The following is a 15,000-nucleotide window of genomic DNA, read 5'->3' on the forward strand; positions in this document are numbered from 1 at the left end:
ATCATGTGGTAGATGTGTGTGTGTGTGGGGATATCATGCGGTAGATTGTGTGGGGATATCATGTGGTAGATGTGTGTGTGTGTGGGGTTATCATGCGGTAGATTGTGTGGGGATATCATGTGGTAGATGTGTGTGTGTGTGGGGTTATCATGCGGTAGATTGTGTGGAGATATCATGTGGTAGATTGTGTGTGTGGATATCATGCGGTAGATGAGTGTGTGTGTGGATATCATGTGGAAGATGTCTGTGTGTGTGTGTGTGGGGATATCATGCGGTAGATGTGTGTGTGTGTGTGGATATCATGTGGTGTGTGTGTGTGTGTGTGGATATCATGCAGTAGATGTGTGTGTGTGTGTGTGTGGAAATCATACGGTGGATGTGTTTGTCCCTCTATTTTAAGAACAAGTAATATTACGAAACGAGGGAAAACAAATCGCCGATTCCAAACAACATTAAAATAGAATGAGCCAATAGTTCAATAAAACTGGGCCATGTGACTGAACCCTGATGCAGCCTATGACAGTCATACACCACTCATGTCTCATAGTGAAAAGTTACATGAAGCTAACCCCAGGCATCTGCTACTCTGGTGAAGACACAGCCGCCTGCCCAACCGTTTCTGACCGGGGGAGTGTATACAAAATGAAGTTCCACAGGGGAGGGGTACGGTGCCTTCCCCAAGGTGGCAGAGGAGGACTGTGTATATATAGGTAGGAAAACCTCACTAAAAATCTTGCTTCATCATAAACATAAAACCACAAAAGACTTGAGATTGATGAGCAAAATAACGCAGTGAGCTTGTGGCAACGGCAAGCCTCGCGTCGCTGGAGCATAGGTGTGTGATGGAGCATAGATGGCTTGGAGCATAGGTGTGTGATGGAGCATAGATGGCTTGGAGCATAGGTGTGTGATGGAGCATAGAGGGCTTGGAGCATAGGTGTGTGATGGAGCATAGATGGCTTGGAGCATAGGTGTGTGATGGAGCATAGAGGGCTTGGAGCATAGGTGTGTGATGAAGCATAGATGGCTTGGAGCATAGCTGTGTGATGGAGCATAGATGGCTTGGAGAACAGTCTGGCCGACGTATACCTAGGCTGGAGCATAGTCAGGCTGGAACATAGCCAGTCTGGAGCATAGTTAGGTTGGAGCATAGCCAGACTGGAGCATAGTCTCCCATTAACACACCACAGCTGGAGAGCATCCAGACTGGGGCATAGCTAAGCTGGATCGTGAATATCCTGGAGGAATAATGCATAACAAATGGGGTGTGATATCAATGGGTATCATCAATCATGCCGGAGTCAGCTGTCAGCCAGCAATTACCGGGTTCTGGGCAGGTGATTAACTTGCTAGGTAATTTGGGCCCCAGCGCCGGCCGCCTACCTTCCTCCTCTCACGATTAAACGCACTTCTGAATTTATTTTAAGATATTTGGTCATATATAAATACGCAGATATATATTTCGAAATAAAATGCACAAATGTATATTTTGAATGGACAGTGTTTTGTGTGTATGTAATGTTTGGTCTTTAGTTTAATTGGTTTACCTGTGTGTTTGTGTTAGTGTGTGTGTGTTTGTGTTAGTGTGTGTGTGTTTGTGTTAGTGTGTGTGTGTTTGTGTTAGTGTGTGTGTTAGTGTGTGTGTGTTTGTGTTAGTGTGTGTGTGTTTGTGTTAGTGTGTGTGTTTGTGTGTGTGTGTGTGTGTACTCACCTAGTTGTACTTGCGGGGGTTGAGCTCTGTCTCTTTGGTCCCGCCTGTCAACCGTCAATCAACTAGTGTACAGATTCCTGAGCCTATTGGGCTCTATCATATCTACATTTGAAACTGTGTATGGAGTCAGCCTCCACCACATCACTTCCTAGTGCATTCCATCTCTTAACTACTCTGACGCTGAAAAAGTTCTTTCTAACGTCTCTGTGGCTCATGTGGGTACTCAGTTTCCACCTGTGTCCCCTTGTTCGCGTCCCACCCGTGCTGTGTGTGTGTTTACCCGTCAAGAGGGCGGGAAGAGAGAGAGAGAGAGAGAGGGTGGGGGGGGGGGGAGGCAAGAGGCATGGGCCCGGCCTACTAATTCCCCGGCTCTAAAAGAGCTTCTCACCCCCAACTCTTGGTGTAAAGATAAATTAAGTAGCCTGTTGGCGGAATGTAAATGAGCGGGCGGCCACGTTGTTGATGCACGGTGGTCGCCCACCGTGGGCGGCCACTTTGGGCGGCCACTGTGGGCGGCTACGCTGGAGATGCACATAGAGCGAACATAGTGTTACGAACGCCGTCTCGTTTGTCCCTCTCGCCACATAGTCTTTCTCCCACATATTTGACGGCCCAGAGGTCGCTACCCTCAAAACAGGAAGTGTAAGGGTTGCGGCGGCTCTCTGTTTTAAGAATTCTCGAGGAAGCAGCCTATCAACCACTCTTCCAATATGGCGGTCGAAGCATCACCACTTGAGCAGTGTTTCCCGCGCCAGGGCGAGGGCGCCGGGAGCCCCGGATGTGAAGGAAGGATGTGATTGGTGACAAGTTGAAAGCGAGAGCGAATCAACAAGTGACCCGATGTCACGTGACCAAGAATGGCAGCGAGACGTCTCATTGGTGGGACTCCTCAGTGTGCCTCCGTCTGTCTGTGCAGCAGAACGTACTACATTCGCTCCAGAAATTGTTTAAAATTTTGAAGAAGGGCACCAAGCCAACCCTATGTAGAGAGCCGAGGACCTTTGGGAAGACGTGAGGCGAACCCCACCAAACCTCTGGGCAAGAACCCGTGACGTTCTTGCCCAGTGAACGTGACAACCAAACGTGACTTGTCTAGCTGGAGACACAGAACTTGGCTGTTTCATACACAGACATTGATGAAGATATACCCGGTAATCACTGAATTACAGAAGGATCACTGAGGCGCTTTTTAACGAAGACGCTGATGATTGATTATTGTAACTGTGGAGGAACAGGTGACAATACTGTGTTTGTTAGTTAATGGCTCGTATCAATCATTCTCCAGTCACCAGACGCGTTCCCCCGTCCCACCACCACCTACACCACCACCACCACCTGCACCACCACTACCACCTGCACCACCACTACCACCTGCACCACCACAACCACCTGCACCACCACCACCTGCACCACCACCACCTGCACCACCACCACCTGCACCACTACCACCTGCACCACCACTACCACCTGCACCACCACCACCACCTGCACCACCACCACCTGCACCACCACTACCACCACAACCAAGAGGCGAGGCGATGGAAGAGCAGCGGCAGCCTCAGTAGGAAGGAAGTTGAAGGAAATTCACAGAGAAAATATAAACAGATGAGTGAGAGGGGCTGAGGAAGGCGGTGAAGGACAACCCTTGGCAGGAGTGATAACTCCGAACACCTTCCTTCAGGCAAGTGGAGCAATTGTGGGGAAAGAGAGTACAAGGTACACGAGCTTCACGACAATAAAAGCTGTCGAAGAGCAAGGAAAGACAACAAATAAGATAAGAAGAGCAACTAAGGAGACAATCAAACAATGTGACTAATACAAACAGGCAAAACAAATAATTGAACTGATAGTGATGGACGCAAATGTACAGGTGGTGAAATTAGAAAATAGAAGGTGGAGAGGGAGTAATTGGTGGTAATCTACAGTCTACCAGAGCCACAGGGGCACATGTCAAAAGAGAAGATATGGGGGGGGGGGGTAGGAAGACATTTCCAAAATAAGGGCTATTCAGGTAACCATCAAATAAGGCTTGGCATATTTCAAACTGGAAAGAATCGACCAGTGAAGGTGATCTTTTAGAATAATGCTTCACTGAAATTTAAACTGAAAGGAGGGCATTGACGGACAGTGGGGCTTCACCTGAAGTATACATTAACCATGACATGTCAACCGAGAATAAAGAGGAAGTAAAAACAATCAAGAGAGGAAAGTGCATAAATAACTAGAGAAGACTTTGACAGCACAAGCAGTGCCTAAGATGAGGCATGCCAGGCACAGATGTGAACAACACAGCCTAGCCAGGGCCGGGCTTGGGGAGTAGAAGAACTCCCTGAACCCCATCAAGCACGTATCAAGCAGGTACCCATCCAAATGAGCAGGCATGAAAAAATAGCTCAATGTGCACTCTTTCACCCCTCAGGATTAGGGTTTAGAGGAACCGGAACCACTACCCATTGTGCAAAGTTAAAGCATCCTAATTGAGATTAACAATAAAGTTATGTAGATGAATGAAAATGAAATTACTAAGTTACAGTTACTTGAGTTACAGGAAAGATTGGCAGTAAGACAATCACACATTATCACAATAACAAAAACACAACTGACAAGTGTTATAGAGCCAAACTTTCCAGAAGGTTACTAGGTAATAGGGAAGGAAAGGTCGAGATGGGGAGGAGTTCATAGGAAGCGAGCACACACCACAGAGTAATTCATCCCTCTCAAGAAAGGAAGGAACAGCAGTAATAGCAAACAGTTTATTGAACAGGCACCACCACCATCACCACTACCATCACCACCACACCCACCACCACCAAAACCACCACCACCAGCACCACACCCACCACACACCACCACACCCACCACCACCACACCCACCACCATATAGCCCCCCGCAGCAGGCCACCACCACCACCACACACACCACCACACCCACCACCACACCCACCACCACACCCACCACCACCACCACACCCACCACCACACCCACCACCACCACACCCACCACCATATAGCCCCCAGCAGCAGGCCGCCACCACCACACCCACCACCATATAGCCCCCAGCAGCAGGCCACCACCACCACCACCACCACCACACCCACCACCACACCCACCACCACCACACCACCACCACACCCACCACCACCACCACACCCACCACCACCACACCCACCACCACCACACCCACCACCACCACACCCACCACCACCACACCCACCACCATATAGCCCCCAGCAGCAGGCCGCCACCCCAGAATGTCAACAAGGAGGAGTGGAGGCAAATTACCCGCTACAGCCGGAGACCTCAACTCTGGCCCTTAACACATGACAAGCGGGAGAAGTTCTGAGTCCTGAGAGGCACTTCCTCCAAACTTACGAATAAGGCAAGAATCCACCATGTAAAAAGGGTTGAGTGAGATAAGCGTAAATCACGTCTAAAGTATGATCCAAGAGTGTAAAACCTGAATGGCGGAGGATCGAACCTTCGTCCATGGGATCAGAACTCATATACCAAAGTCATTGAGCTCCCTATAGCGCCCCTGTGTCTCCCTTCCACCTTGAACCAAAATATTGTATACACACAGAAATCACAATAGCGTGATGCATCAAATGAACAAATCCACAAGGGCCGTGACGAGGATTCCAACCTACGTCCGAGAAAAATCTTTTACCATGTAGCGCAGTCGATTAAGGCAGCGTCTGGGATTCTCTTGGACGTGGGTTCGAACCCACGTTACGGCCCTTGTGGATTTGTTCAAATCTTGTATAGCTTCCAGGGGACACAGAATGATGTGTTCTCCCGGCGCGGATTATTTTTTGCCCTCAGGTCGGGATTGGCTCATCACACCACACGAGTGAGACGTGTTAGCTAAGTTTCAGCACCTGGGGCCAGATTCACGAAGTAGTTACGCAAGCACTTACGAACCTGTCCATCTTTCCTCAATCTTTGGCGGCTTTCTTTACAATTATTAAACAGTTAATGAGCTCCGGAGCACCAGGAGGCTGTTTATAACAATAACAACAGTTGATTGGCAAGTTTTTATGCTTGTAAACTGTTTAATAAATGTAAACAAAGCCGTCAGAGATTGAGGAAAGATGTACACGTTCGTAAGTGCTTGCGTAACTGCTCCAGCTTATTTCCGAAGCGTAAGGTGAGATGTGCGTAGGGTGAGTCAGAGAGGAAGAGCGTCATGCGCAACAGAAACCATGACCAGGAAAAATAGACAATAGATGGTGAGAGGTGCTCACCTAGTTGTACTTGCGGGGGTTGAGCTTTGGCTCCTTGGTCCCGCCTCTCCCCGAGGTGAAGGCTGGTAGTGCTGGCACTCTTCTATGGTTGTCAGACCATCGTGTGGCCACAAGAGCCAATAAAACACCCACAAGAGCCAGTAAAACACCCACAAGAGTCAATAAAACACCCACAAGAGCCAGTAAAACACCCACAAGAGCCAGTAAAACACCCACAAGAGCCAATATAACACCCACAAGAGCCAGTAAAACACCCACAAGAGCCAGTAAAACACCCACAAGAGCCAGTACAACACCCACAAGAGTCAATAAAACACCCACAAGAGCCAATAAAACACCCACAAGAGCCAGTAAAACACCCACAAGAGCCAGTAAAACACCCACAAGAGTCAATAAAACACCCACAAGAGCCAATAAAACACCCACAAGAGCCAATAAAACACCCACAAGAGCCAGTAAAACACCCACAAGAGCCAGTAAAACACCCACAAGAGCCAGTAAAACACCCACAAGAGTCAATAAAACACCCACAAGAGTCAATAAAACACCCACAAGAGCCAGTACAACACCCACAAGAGTCAATAAAACACCCACAAGAGCCAGTAAAACACCCACAAGAGCCAGTACAACACCCACAAGAGTCAATAAAATACCCACAAGAGCCAATAAAACACCCACAAGAGCCAATAAAACACCCACGAGAGCCCATAAAACACCCACAAGAGCCAATAAAACACCCACAAGAGCCAATAAAACACCCACAAGAGCCAATAAAACACCCACAAGAGCCAATAAAACACCCACAAGAGCCCATAAAACACCCACAAGAGCCAGTAAAACACCCACAAGAGCCAGTAAAACACCCACAAGAGTCAATAAAACACCCACAAGAGCCAGTAAAACACCCACAAGAGTCAATAAAACACCCACAAGAGTCAATAAAACACCCACAAGAGCCAGTAAAACACCCACAAGAGTCAATAAAACACCCACAAGAGTCAATAAAACACCCACAAGAGCCAGTAAAACACCCACAAGAGCCAGTACAACACCCACAAGAGCCAGTAAAACACCCACAAGAGTCAATAAAACACCCACAAGAGTCAATAAAACACCCACAAGAGCCAGTAAAACACCCACAAGAGTCAATAAAACACCCACAAGAGTCAATAAAACACCCACAAGAGCCAGTAAAACACCCACAAGAGCCAGTACAACACCCACAAGAGTCAATAAAACACCCACAAGAGCCAGTAAAACACCCACAAGAGCCAGTACAACACCCACAAGAGCCAGTAAAACACCCACAAGAGCCAGTAAAACACCCACAAGAGCCAATAAAACACCCACAAGAGCCAATAAAACACCCACAAGAGTCAATAAAACACCCACAAGAGCCAGTAAAACACCCACAAGAGGCAGTACAACACCCACAAGAGTCAATAAAATACCCACAAGAGCCCATAAAACACCCACAAGAGCCAGTACAACACCCACAAGAGTCAATAAAACACCCACAAGAGCCAGTAAAACACCCACAAGAGTCAATAAAACACCCACAAGAGCCAGTAAAATACCCACAAGAGCCAATAAAACACCCACAAGAGCCAGTACAACACCCACAAGAGTCAATAAAACACCCACAAGAGCCAGTAAAACACCCACAAGAGTCAATAAAACACCCACAAGAGCCAGTAAAACACCCACAAGAGCCAGTAAAACACCCACAAGAGCCAGTATAACACCCACAAGAGTCAATAAAATACCCACAAGAGCCCATAAAACACCCACAAGAGTCAATAAAACACCCACAAGAGCCAATAAAACACCCACGAGAGCCCATAAAACACCCACAAGAGCCAATAAAACACCCACAAGAGCCCATAAAACACCCACAAGAGCCAGTAAAACACCCACAAGAGCCAGTATAACACCCACAAGAGTCAATAAAACACCCACAAGAGCCAGTAAAACACCCACAAGAGTCAATAAAACACCCACAAGAGCCCATAAAACACCCACAAGAGCCAATAAAACACCCACAAGAGCCAATAAAACACCCACAAGAGCCAATAAAACACCCACAAGAGCCAATAAAACACCCACAAGAGCCAGTAAAACACCCACAAGAGCCAGTAAAACACCCACAAGAGTCAATAAAACACCCACAAGAGCCAATAAAACACCCACAAGAGCCCACAAAACACCCACAAGAGCCAGTAAAACACCCACAAGAGCCAGTAAAACACCCACAAGAGCCAGTAAAACACCCACAAGAGCCAGTAAAACACCCACAAGAGTCAATAAAACACCCACAAGAGCCAATAAAACACCCACAAGAGCCAATAAAACACCCACAAGAGTCAATAAAACACCCACAAGAGCCAGTAAAACACCCACAAGAGCCAATAAAACACCCACAAGAGCCAATAAAACACCCACAAGAGCCAATAAAACACCCACAAGAGCCAATAAAACACCCACAAGAGCCAATAAAACACCCACAAGAGCCCATAAAACACCCACAAGAGCCAATAAAACACCCACAAGAGCCAGTAAAACACCCACAAGAGCCCATAAAACACCCACAAGAGCCAATAAAACACCCACAAGAGCCCATAAAACACCCACAAGAGCCAGTAAAACACCCACAAGAGCCAGTAAATCATCAACAAAACAGTACAATGCCTCTATACAACAGAGGTCGAACAAAAGAGCGTCGCATCAAATGTTCAACAATAGAGACAATTACATTGCAATTATTGAACGGAATTTAAAAGAAATAACGCAATATATAATATTTTTTTCATTGATTCGTTCACACGTGTAAAGGCGAAAAAGTTCTTAATTATTAGTCAAGTTTGAATGCTGCCGGTGACGTCATTGTTGACATTGCCATGACCTTTACGTGGTTTTTGTCATAGTGGTGTTTCATCCTTATGGCAGCGGTGCCTCTATGGCAGTGGTGCCATATATCTATGGCAGTGGTGCCTCTATGGTAATGGTGCCATATATCTATGGCAGTGGTGCCTCTATGGTAGTGGTGCCTCTATGGTAGTGGTGCCTGTATGGCAGTGGTGCCTATGGCAGCGGTGCCTCTATGGCAGTGGTGCCTCTATGGCAGTGGTGCCTCTATGGCAGTGGTGCCTCTATGGCAGTGGTGCCTCTATGGTAGCGGTGCCTCTATGGCAGTGGTGCCTCTATGGCAGTGGTGCCTCTATGGCAGTGGTGCCTCTATGGCAGTGGTGCCTCTATGGTAGCGGTGCCATACCTGAATGGCTCGAACCCTTCCCAACCCGGGAATTCAATCCGTTACCGACGGTCTGTGGCTCTTAATCTTCTTTTAACTCTCTTAACCCTTCCGTAACTCTCTCAATCCTCCTTGTAACTCTTAATCCTCCTCTAAACTCTTATAATCCTCCTCGCAACTTTTAATCCTCCTCGTAACTCTTAATCCTCCTCGAAACTCTTATAAGCCTCCTCGTAACTCTTTTAATCCTCCTCGTAACTGTTAATCCTCCTCGTAACTCTCTTAATCTTCCTCGTAACCCTCTTAATCCTCCTCGTAAATCTCTTAATCCTCCTCGTAACTCATTTAGTCATTTTCTAACTTTTAATCCTCCTCGTAACTTTTAATCCTCCTCGTAACTCTTAATCATCTTCGTAACTCTTAATCCTGCTGGTAACTCTCTTAATACTCTTTGTAACTCTTATAATCCTCCTCGTAACTCTTAATCCTCCTCGTAACTCTTAATCCCCCTCTAAACTCTTATAATCCTCCTTATAACTCTCTTAACCCTTCAGTTTGATGGAGTTTATGATGAAATATGGAAGGACTAATTAGCCAAACATAACGTTTTCTGTGTACAGGAGGAGTTGGGAGGTCCGTGGTGATGGCGGAGGAAGCGACCATCAACACGCCGCCAGTGTGACCCACGCGCTGCTGGAACACTCACACTGTACGCCTTTGTTCAGCACCTTTGGACTCTTGTTCGTGCTTAACAGTAACCACAAACTATCGCCGCGTTGTGCGCAGTGTAGTGTGCACATTTGGACTGTGTTGCAACGATTATGTCAACATTGACGGCACGAATGGAGCCCCATCGCGCCAAACAAGGTATTTACCTTTTGATGTTTAGATCCAGATAATATTAAACTGTGGCTACATAAATTGATTTAGGTTGTTAGTGCTAATTGATATAACTTTGTTAGGCTAGTTACAGTGTTAAGGAGCGCATTTACCGCAATTATTTTATAATAATCCAGTCATGAATTGCTTTTTATTAATGTACCAATGTTGGCAGGTAGGTGAGACCGAGCACTCGTCTCCTGTGGCAGTAGTTAGGTCCAAACACCCTCACACAGGCCAGCACCTGAGGAACTCATCACTGATATCATCATCAGATCACAGGTAAGCAGTTTAACCTTATATATTAAATCATAAATCTAAAGGTAACATTTATCTTCACCCATTAACGTATGCTTCGGGGGGGTTAAATTTGTATTTTTATTTGTTTATTAAATTCAAGTCATAACGTCATCAAATTCAACATAACTTGACCGGCGCATGCGCATTGCTAGACCTGCGCATGTGGCCTGCGCAGTGCTAGGCGCACGTGACCTGCGCAGTGTTAGGCGCACGTGGCCTGCGCAGTGCTAGACGCATGTGATCTGCGCAGTGCTAGACGCACGTGACCTGCGCAGTGCTAGGCGCACGTGACCTGCGCAGTGCTAGACGCACGTGACCTGCGCAGTGCTAGACGCACATGACCTGTGCAGTGCTAGACGCACGTGACCAGCACACGCGTCACTGTTGTAAGACACCCCCAACAGTGACTGATGTATTGGGTACTTCACGTCATTAAGGCAGGTGTCTGGGGAGTGGCTGAAGCGCCAATTCAAGTCACCTCGTTGCTCAAATAATTTTCATATTAACATATTAGGCCGTTGTGATTTCTTTATGTTGTGAAGGAGGGTTGTGAGGGTGGGTACACAACTGCTTGCAGGCTTGGTGTCTCGTATGTACCTGGCTCTGACTGCGGTCTACACCTGTCCCAGGCTGCAAACCTGTCCACACCTACTCTTTGCTCTCAGTGTCGTCCTTACCATCTCCAGGAAGGAGTAGAGAGAGGGATGAGGGGAGGGAAGGGTAGAAAGAGAGGGACGGCGGGGAGGGAGGGGTAGGGAAAGAGAGGAAGGGAGGGATAGGGAGAGGCAGGAAGGGGTAGGGAGAGAGAGGGACGGGGGGGGGGAGGGGGGACAAGAATGGCTGCCTTAAATACTGAACCAATCACCCTGAAACCCAACCAAAGGAAGTTGTGTGTTCACTTTCCTAATTAACCTGCCGTGCCTGCCCCACCTGCCGTGCCTGCCTCACCTGCCGTGCCTACCTCACCTGCCGTGCCTGCACCACCTGCCGTGCCTGCCCCACCTGCCGTGCCTGTCTCACCTGCCGTGCCTGCCTCACCTGCAGTGCCTGCCTCACCTGCCGTGCCTACCTCACCTGCCGTGCCTGCCCCACCTGCCGTGCCTGCCTCACCTGCCGTGCCTGCCTCACCTGCCGTGCCTACCTCACCTGCCGTGCCTGCTCCACCTGCGGTGCCTGCACCACCTGCCGTGCCTGCCTCACCTGCCGTGCCTACCTCACCTGCAGTGCCTGCCTCACCTGCCGTGCCTGCCCCACCTGCCGTGCCTGTCTCACCTGCCGTGCCTGCCCCACCTGCCGTGCCTGCCCCACCTGCCGTGCCTGCCGTGCCTGCCTCACCTGCCGTGCCTGCCTCACCTGCCGTGCCTGCCGTGCCTGCTCCACCTGCGGTGCCTGCACCACCTGCCGTGCCTGCTCCACCTACCGTGCCTGCCTCACCTGCCGTGCCTGCCCCACCTGCCGTGCCTGCCCCACCTGCCGTGCCTGCCTCATCTGCCGTGCCTGCACCACCTGCCGTGCCTGCTCCACCTACCGTGCCTGCCCCACCTGCCGTGCCTGCCCCACCTGCCGTGCCTGCCCCACCTGCCGTGCCTGCCTCACCTGCCGTACCTGCCGTGCCTGCCTCACCTGCCGTGCCTGCTCCACCTGCCGTGCCTGCACCACCTGCCGTGCCTGCTCCACCTACCGTGCCTGCCTCACCTGCCGTCCCTGCCCCACCTGCCGTGCCTGCCCCACCTGCCGTGCCTGCCCCACCTGACGTGCCTGCCTCACCTGCCGTGCCTGCACCACCTACCGTGCCTGCCCCACCTGCCGTGCCTGCCCCACCTGCCGTGCCTGCCTCACCTGCCGTGCCTGCCTCACCTGCCGTGCCTGCCTCACCTGCCGTGCCTGCCCCACCTGCCGTGCCTGCCTCACCTGCCGTGCCTGCTCCACCTGCCGTGCCTGCCTCACCTGCCGTGCCTGCCCCACCTGCCGTGCCTGCCTCACCTGCCGTGCCTGCCGTGCCTGCCCCACCTGCTGTGCCTGCCCCACCTGCCGTGCCTGCCTCATCTGCCGTGCCTGCTCCACCTGCCGTGCCTGCCTCACCTGCCGTGCCTGCCCCACATGCCGTGCCTGCCCCACCTGCCGTGCCTGCCTCACCTGCCGTGCCTGCTCCACCTGCCGTGCCTGCCTCACCTGCCGTGCCTACCTCACCTACCGTGCCTGCCTCATCTGCCGTGCCTGCCTCATCTGCCGTGCCTGCCCCACCTGCCGTGCCTGCTCCACCTGCCGTGCCTGCCGTGCCTGCCTCACCTGCCGTGCCTGCCTCACCTGCCGTGCCTGCTCCACCTGCCGTGCCTGCCCCACCTGCCGTGCCTGCTCCACCTGCCGTGCCTGCTCCACCTGCCGTGCCTGCTCCACCTGCCGTGCCTGCTCCACCTGCCGTGCCTGCCTCACCTGCCGTGCCTGCCTCACCTGCCGTGCCTGCTCCACCTGCCGTGCCTGCCTCACCTGCCGTGCCTGCCTCACCTGCCGTGCCTGCCCCACCTGCCGTGCCTGCCCCACCTGCCGTGCCTGCCACACCTGCCGTGCCTGCCTCACCTGCCGTGCCTGCCCCACCTGCCGTGCCTGCCTCACCTGCCGTGCCTGCCTCACCTGCCGTGCCTGCCTGCCCCACCTGCCGTGCCTGCCCCACATGCCGTGCCTGCCCCACCTGCCGTGCCTGCCTCACCTGCCGTGCCTGCCTCACCTGCCGTGCCTGCCTCACCTGCCGTGCCTGCCCCACCTGCCGTGCCTGCCCCACCTGCCGTGCCTGCCTCACCTGCCGTGCCTGCCTCACCTGCCGTGCCTGCCCCACCTGCCGTGCCTGCCCCACCTGCCGTGCCTGCCTCACCGGCCGTGCCTGCTCCACCTGCCGTGCCTGTTCCACCTGCCGTGCCTGCTCCACCTGCCTTGCCTGCCTCACCTGCCGTGCCTGCCTCACCTGCCGTGCCTGCCCCACCTGCCGTGCCTGCCCCACCTGCCGTGCCTGCCTCACCGGCCGTGCCTGCTCCACCTGCCGTGCCTGTTCCACCTGCCGTGCCTGCTCCACCTGCCTTGCCTGCCTCACCTGCCGTGCCTGCCTCACCTGCCGTGCCTGCCCCACCTGCCGTGCCTGCCCCACCTGCAGTGCCTGCCCCACCTGCCGTGCCTGCCTCACCTGCCGTGCCTGCCTCACCTGCTCCACCTGCCGTGCCTGCCTCAACTGCCATGCCTGACCCACCTGCCGTGCCTGCCTCACCTGCCGTGCCTGCCTCACCGGCCGTGCCTGCCTCACCTGCTCCACCTGCCTCACCTGCCGTGCCTGCTCCACCTGCCGTGCCTGCCTCAACTGCCATGCCTGACCCACCTGCCGTGCCTGCCTCACCTGCCGTGCCTGCCTCACCTGCCGTGCCTGCCTCACCTGCTCCACCTGCCGTGCCTGCCTCAACTGCCATGCCTGACCCACCTGCCGTGCCTGCCTCACCTGCCGTGCCTGCCTCACCGGCCGTGCCTGCCTCACCTGCTCCACCTGCCTCACCTGCTCCACCTGCCTCACCTGCCGTGCCTGCTCCACCTGCCGTGCCTGCCTCAACTGCCATGCCTGACCCACCTGCCGTGCCTGCCTCACCTGCCGTGCCTGCCTCACCTGCCGTGCCTGCCTCACCTGCCGTGCCTGCCCCACCTGCCGTGCCTGCCCCACCTGCCGTGCCTGCTCCACCTGCCGTGCCTGCTCCATCTGCCGTGCCTGCTCCACCTGCCGTGCCTAACAGAGTGGCAGGAACACAGGGAATGGGCCGCCACTGATCAAGGAACACAGGGAATGGGCCGCCACTGACCAAGGAACACTGGGAATGGGCCGCCACTGACCAAGGAACACTGGGAATGGGCCACCACTGACCAAGGAACACTGGGAATGGGCCGCCACTGATCAAGGAACACAGGGAATGGGCCGACACTGACCAAGGAACACTGGGAATGGGCCGCCACTGACCAAGGAACACTGGGAATGGGCCGCCACTGATCAAGGAACACTGGGAATGGGCCACCACTGACCAAGGAACACAGGGAATTGGCCGCCACTGACCAAGGAACACTGGGAATGGGCCGCCACTGACCAAGGAACACTGGGAATGGGCCACCACTGATCAAGGAACACTGGGAATGGGCCACCACTGACCAAGGAACACTGGGAATGGGCCGCCACTGACCAAGGAACACTGGGAATGGGCCGCCACTGACCAAGGAACACTGGGAATGGGCCGCCACTGACCAAGGAACACAGGGAATTGGCCGCCACTGACCAAGGAACACTGGGAATGGGCCGCCACTGACCAAGGAACACTGGGAATGGGCCACCACTGACCAAGGAACACTGGGAATGGGCCACCACTGACCAAGGAACACTGGGAATGGGCCACCACTGACCAAGGAACACTGGGAATGGGCCGCCACTGACCAAGGAACACTAGGAATGGGCCACCACTGACCAAGGAACACTAGGAATGGGCCGCCACTGACCAAGGAACACTGGGAATGGGCCGCCACTGACCAAGGAACACTGGGAATGGGCCGCCACTGACCAAGGAACACTGGGAATGGGCCGCCACTGACCAAGGAA

General features: G+C 52.7%; 3 protein-coding genes across 3 annotated transcripts in view; 2 read left to right on the forward strand and 1 right to left on the reverse strand.

Annotated features, from left to right (window-relative positions):
* Positions 1 to 2,246, reverse strand: part of LOC138356269 (proteoglycan 4-like) — an 8,800-nt gene extending 6,554 nt beyond the window's left edge. Inside the window, exon 1 of the mRNA XM_069312238.1 lies at positions 2,100 to 2,246. Within this exon, the coding sequence (XP_069168339.1) occupies positions 2,100 to 2,246 (147 nt within the window). The remainder of the gene's footprint in view (positions 1 to 2,099) is intronic.
* A 175-nt stretch (positions 2,247 to 2,421) lies between these two features.
* LOC138356270 (nascent polypeptide-associated complex subunit alpha, muscle-specific form-like) lies at positions 2,422 to 13,618 on the forward strand. The gene is made up of 2 exons (XM_069312240.1): positions 2,422 to 2,491; positions 11,430 to 13,618. The coding sequence occupies exons 1-2, from the start codon at positions 2,422 to 2,424 to the stop codon at positions 13,616 to 13,618; spliced, it is 2,259 nt and encodes a 752-aa protein (XP_069168341.1).
* A 118-nt stretch (positions 13,619 to 13,736) lies between these two features.
* LOC138356271 (uncharacterized) lies at positions 13,737 to 14,186 on the forward strand. The gene has a single exon (XM_069312241.1). The coding sequence runs from the start codon at positions 13,737 to 13,739 to the stop codon at positions 14,184 to 14,186; it is 450 nt and encodes a 149-aa protein (XP_069168342.1).
* The last annotated feature ends 814 nt before the right edge of the window (positions 14,187 to 15,000 follow it).

Source organism: Procambarus clarkii, chromosome 71, assembly GCF_040958095.1.
Source record: "Procambarus clarkii isolate CNS0578487 chromosome 71, FALCON_Pclarkii_2.0, whole genome shotgun sequence".
Taxonomy (NCBI): Eukaryota; Metazoa; Arthropoda; class Malacostraca; order Decapoda; family Cambaridae; genus Procambarus; species Procambarus clarkii.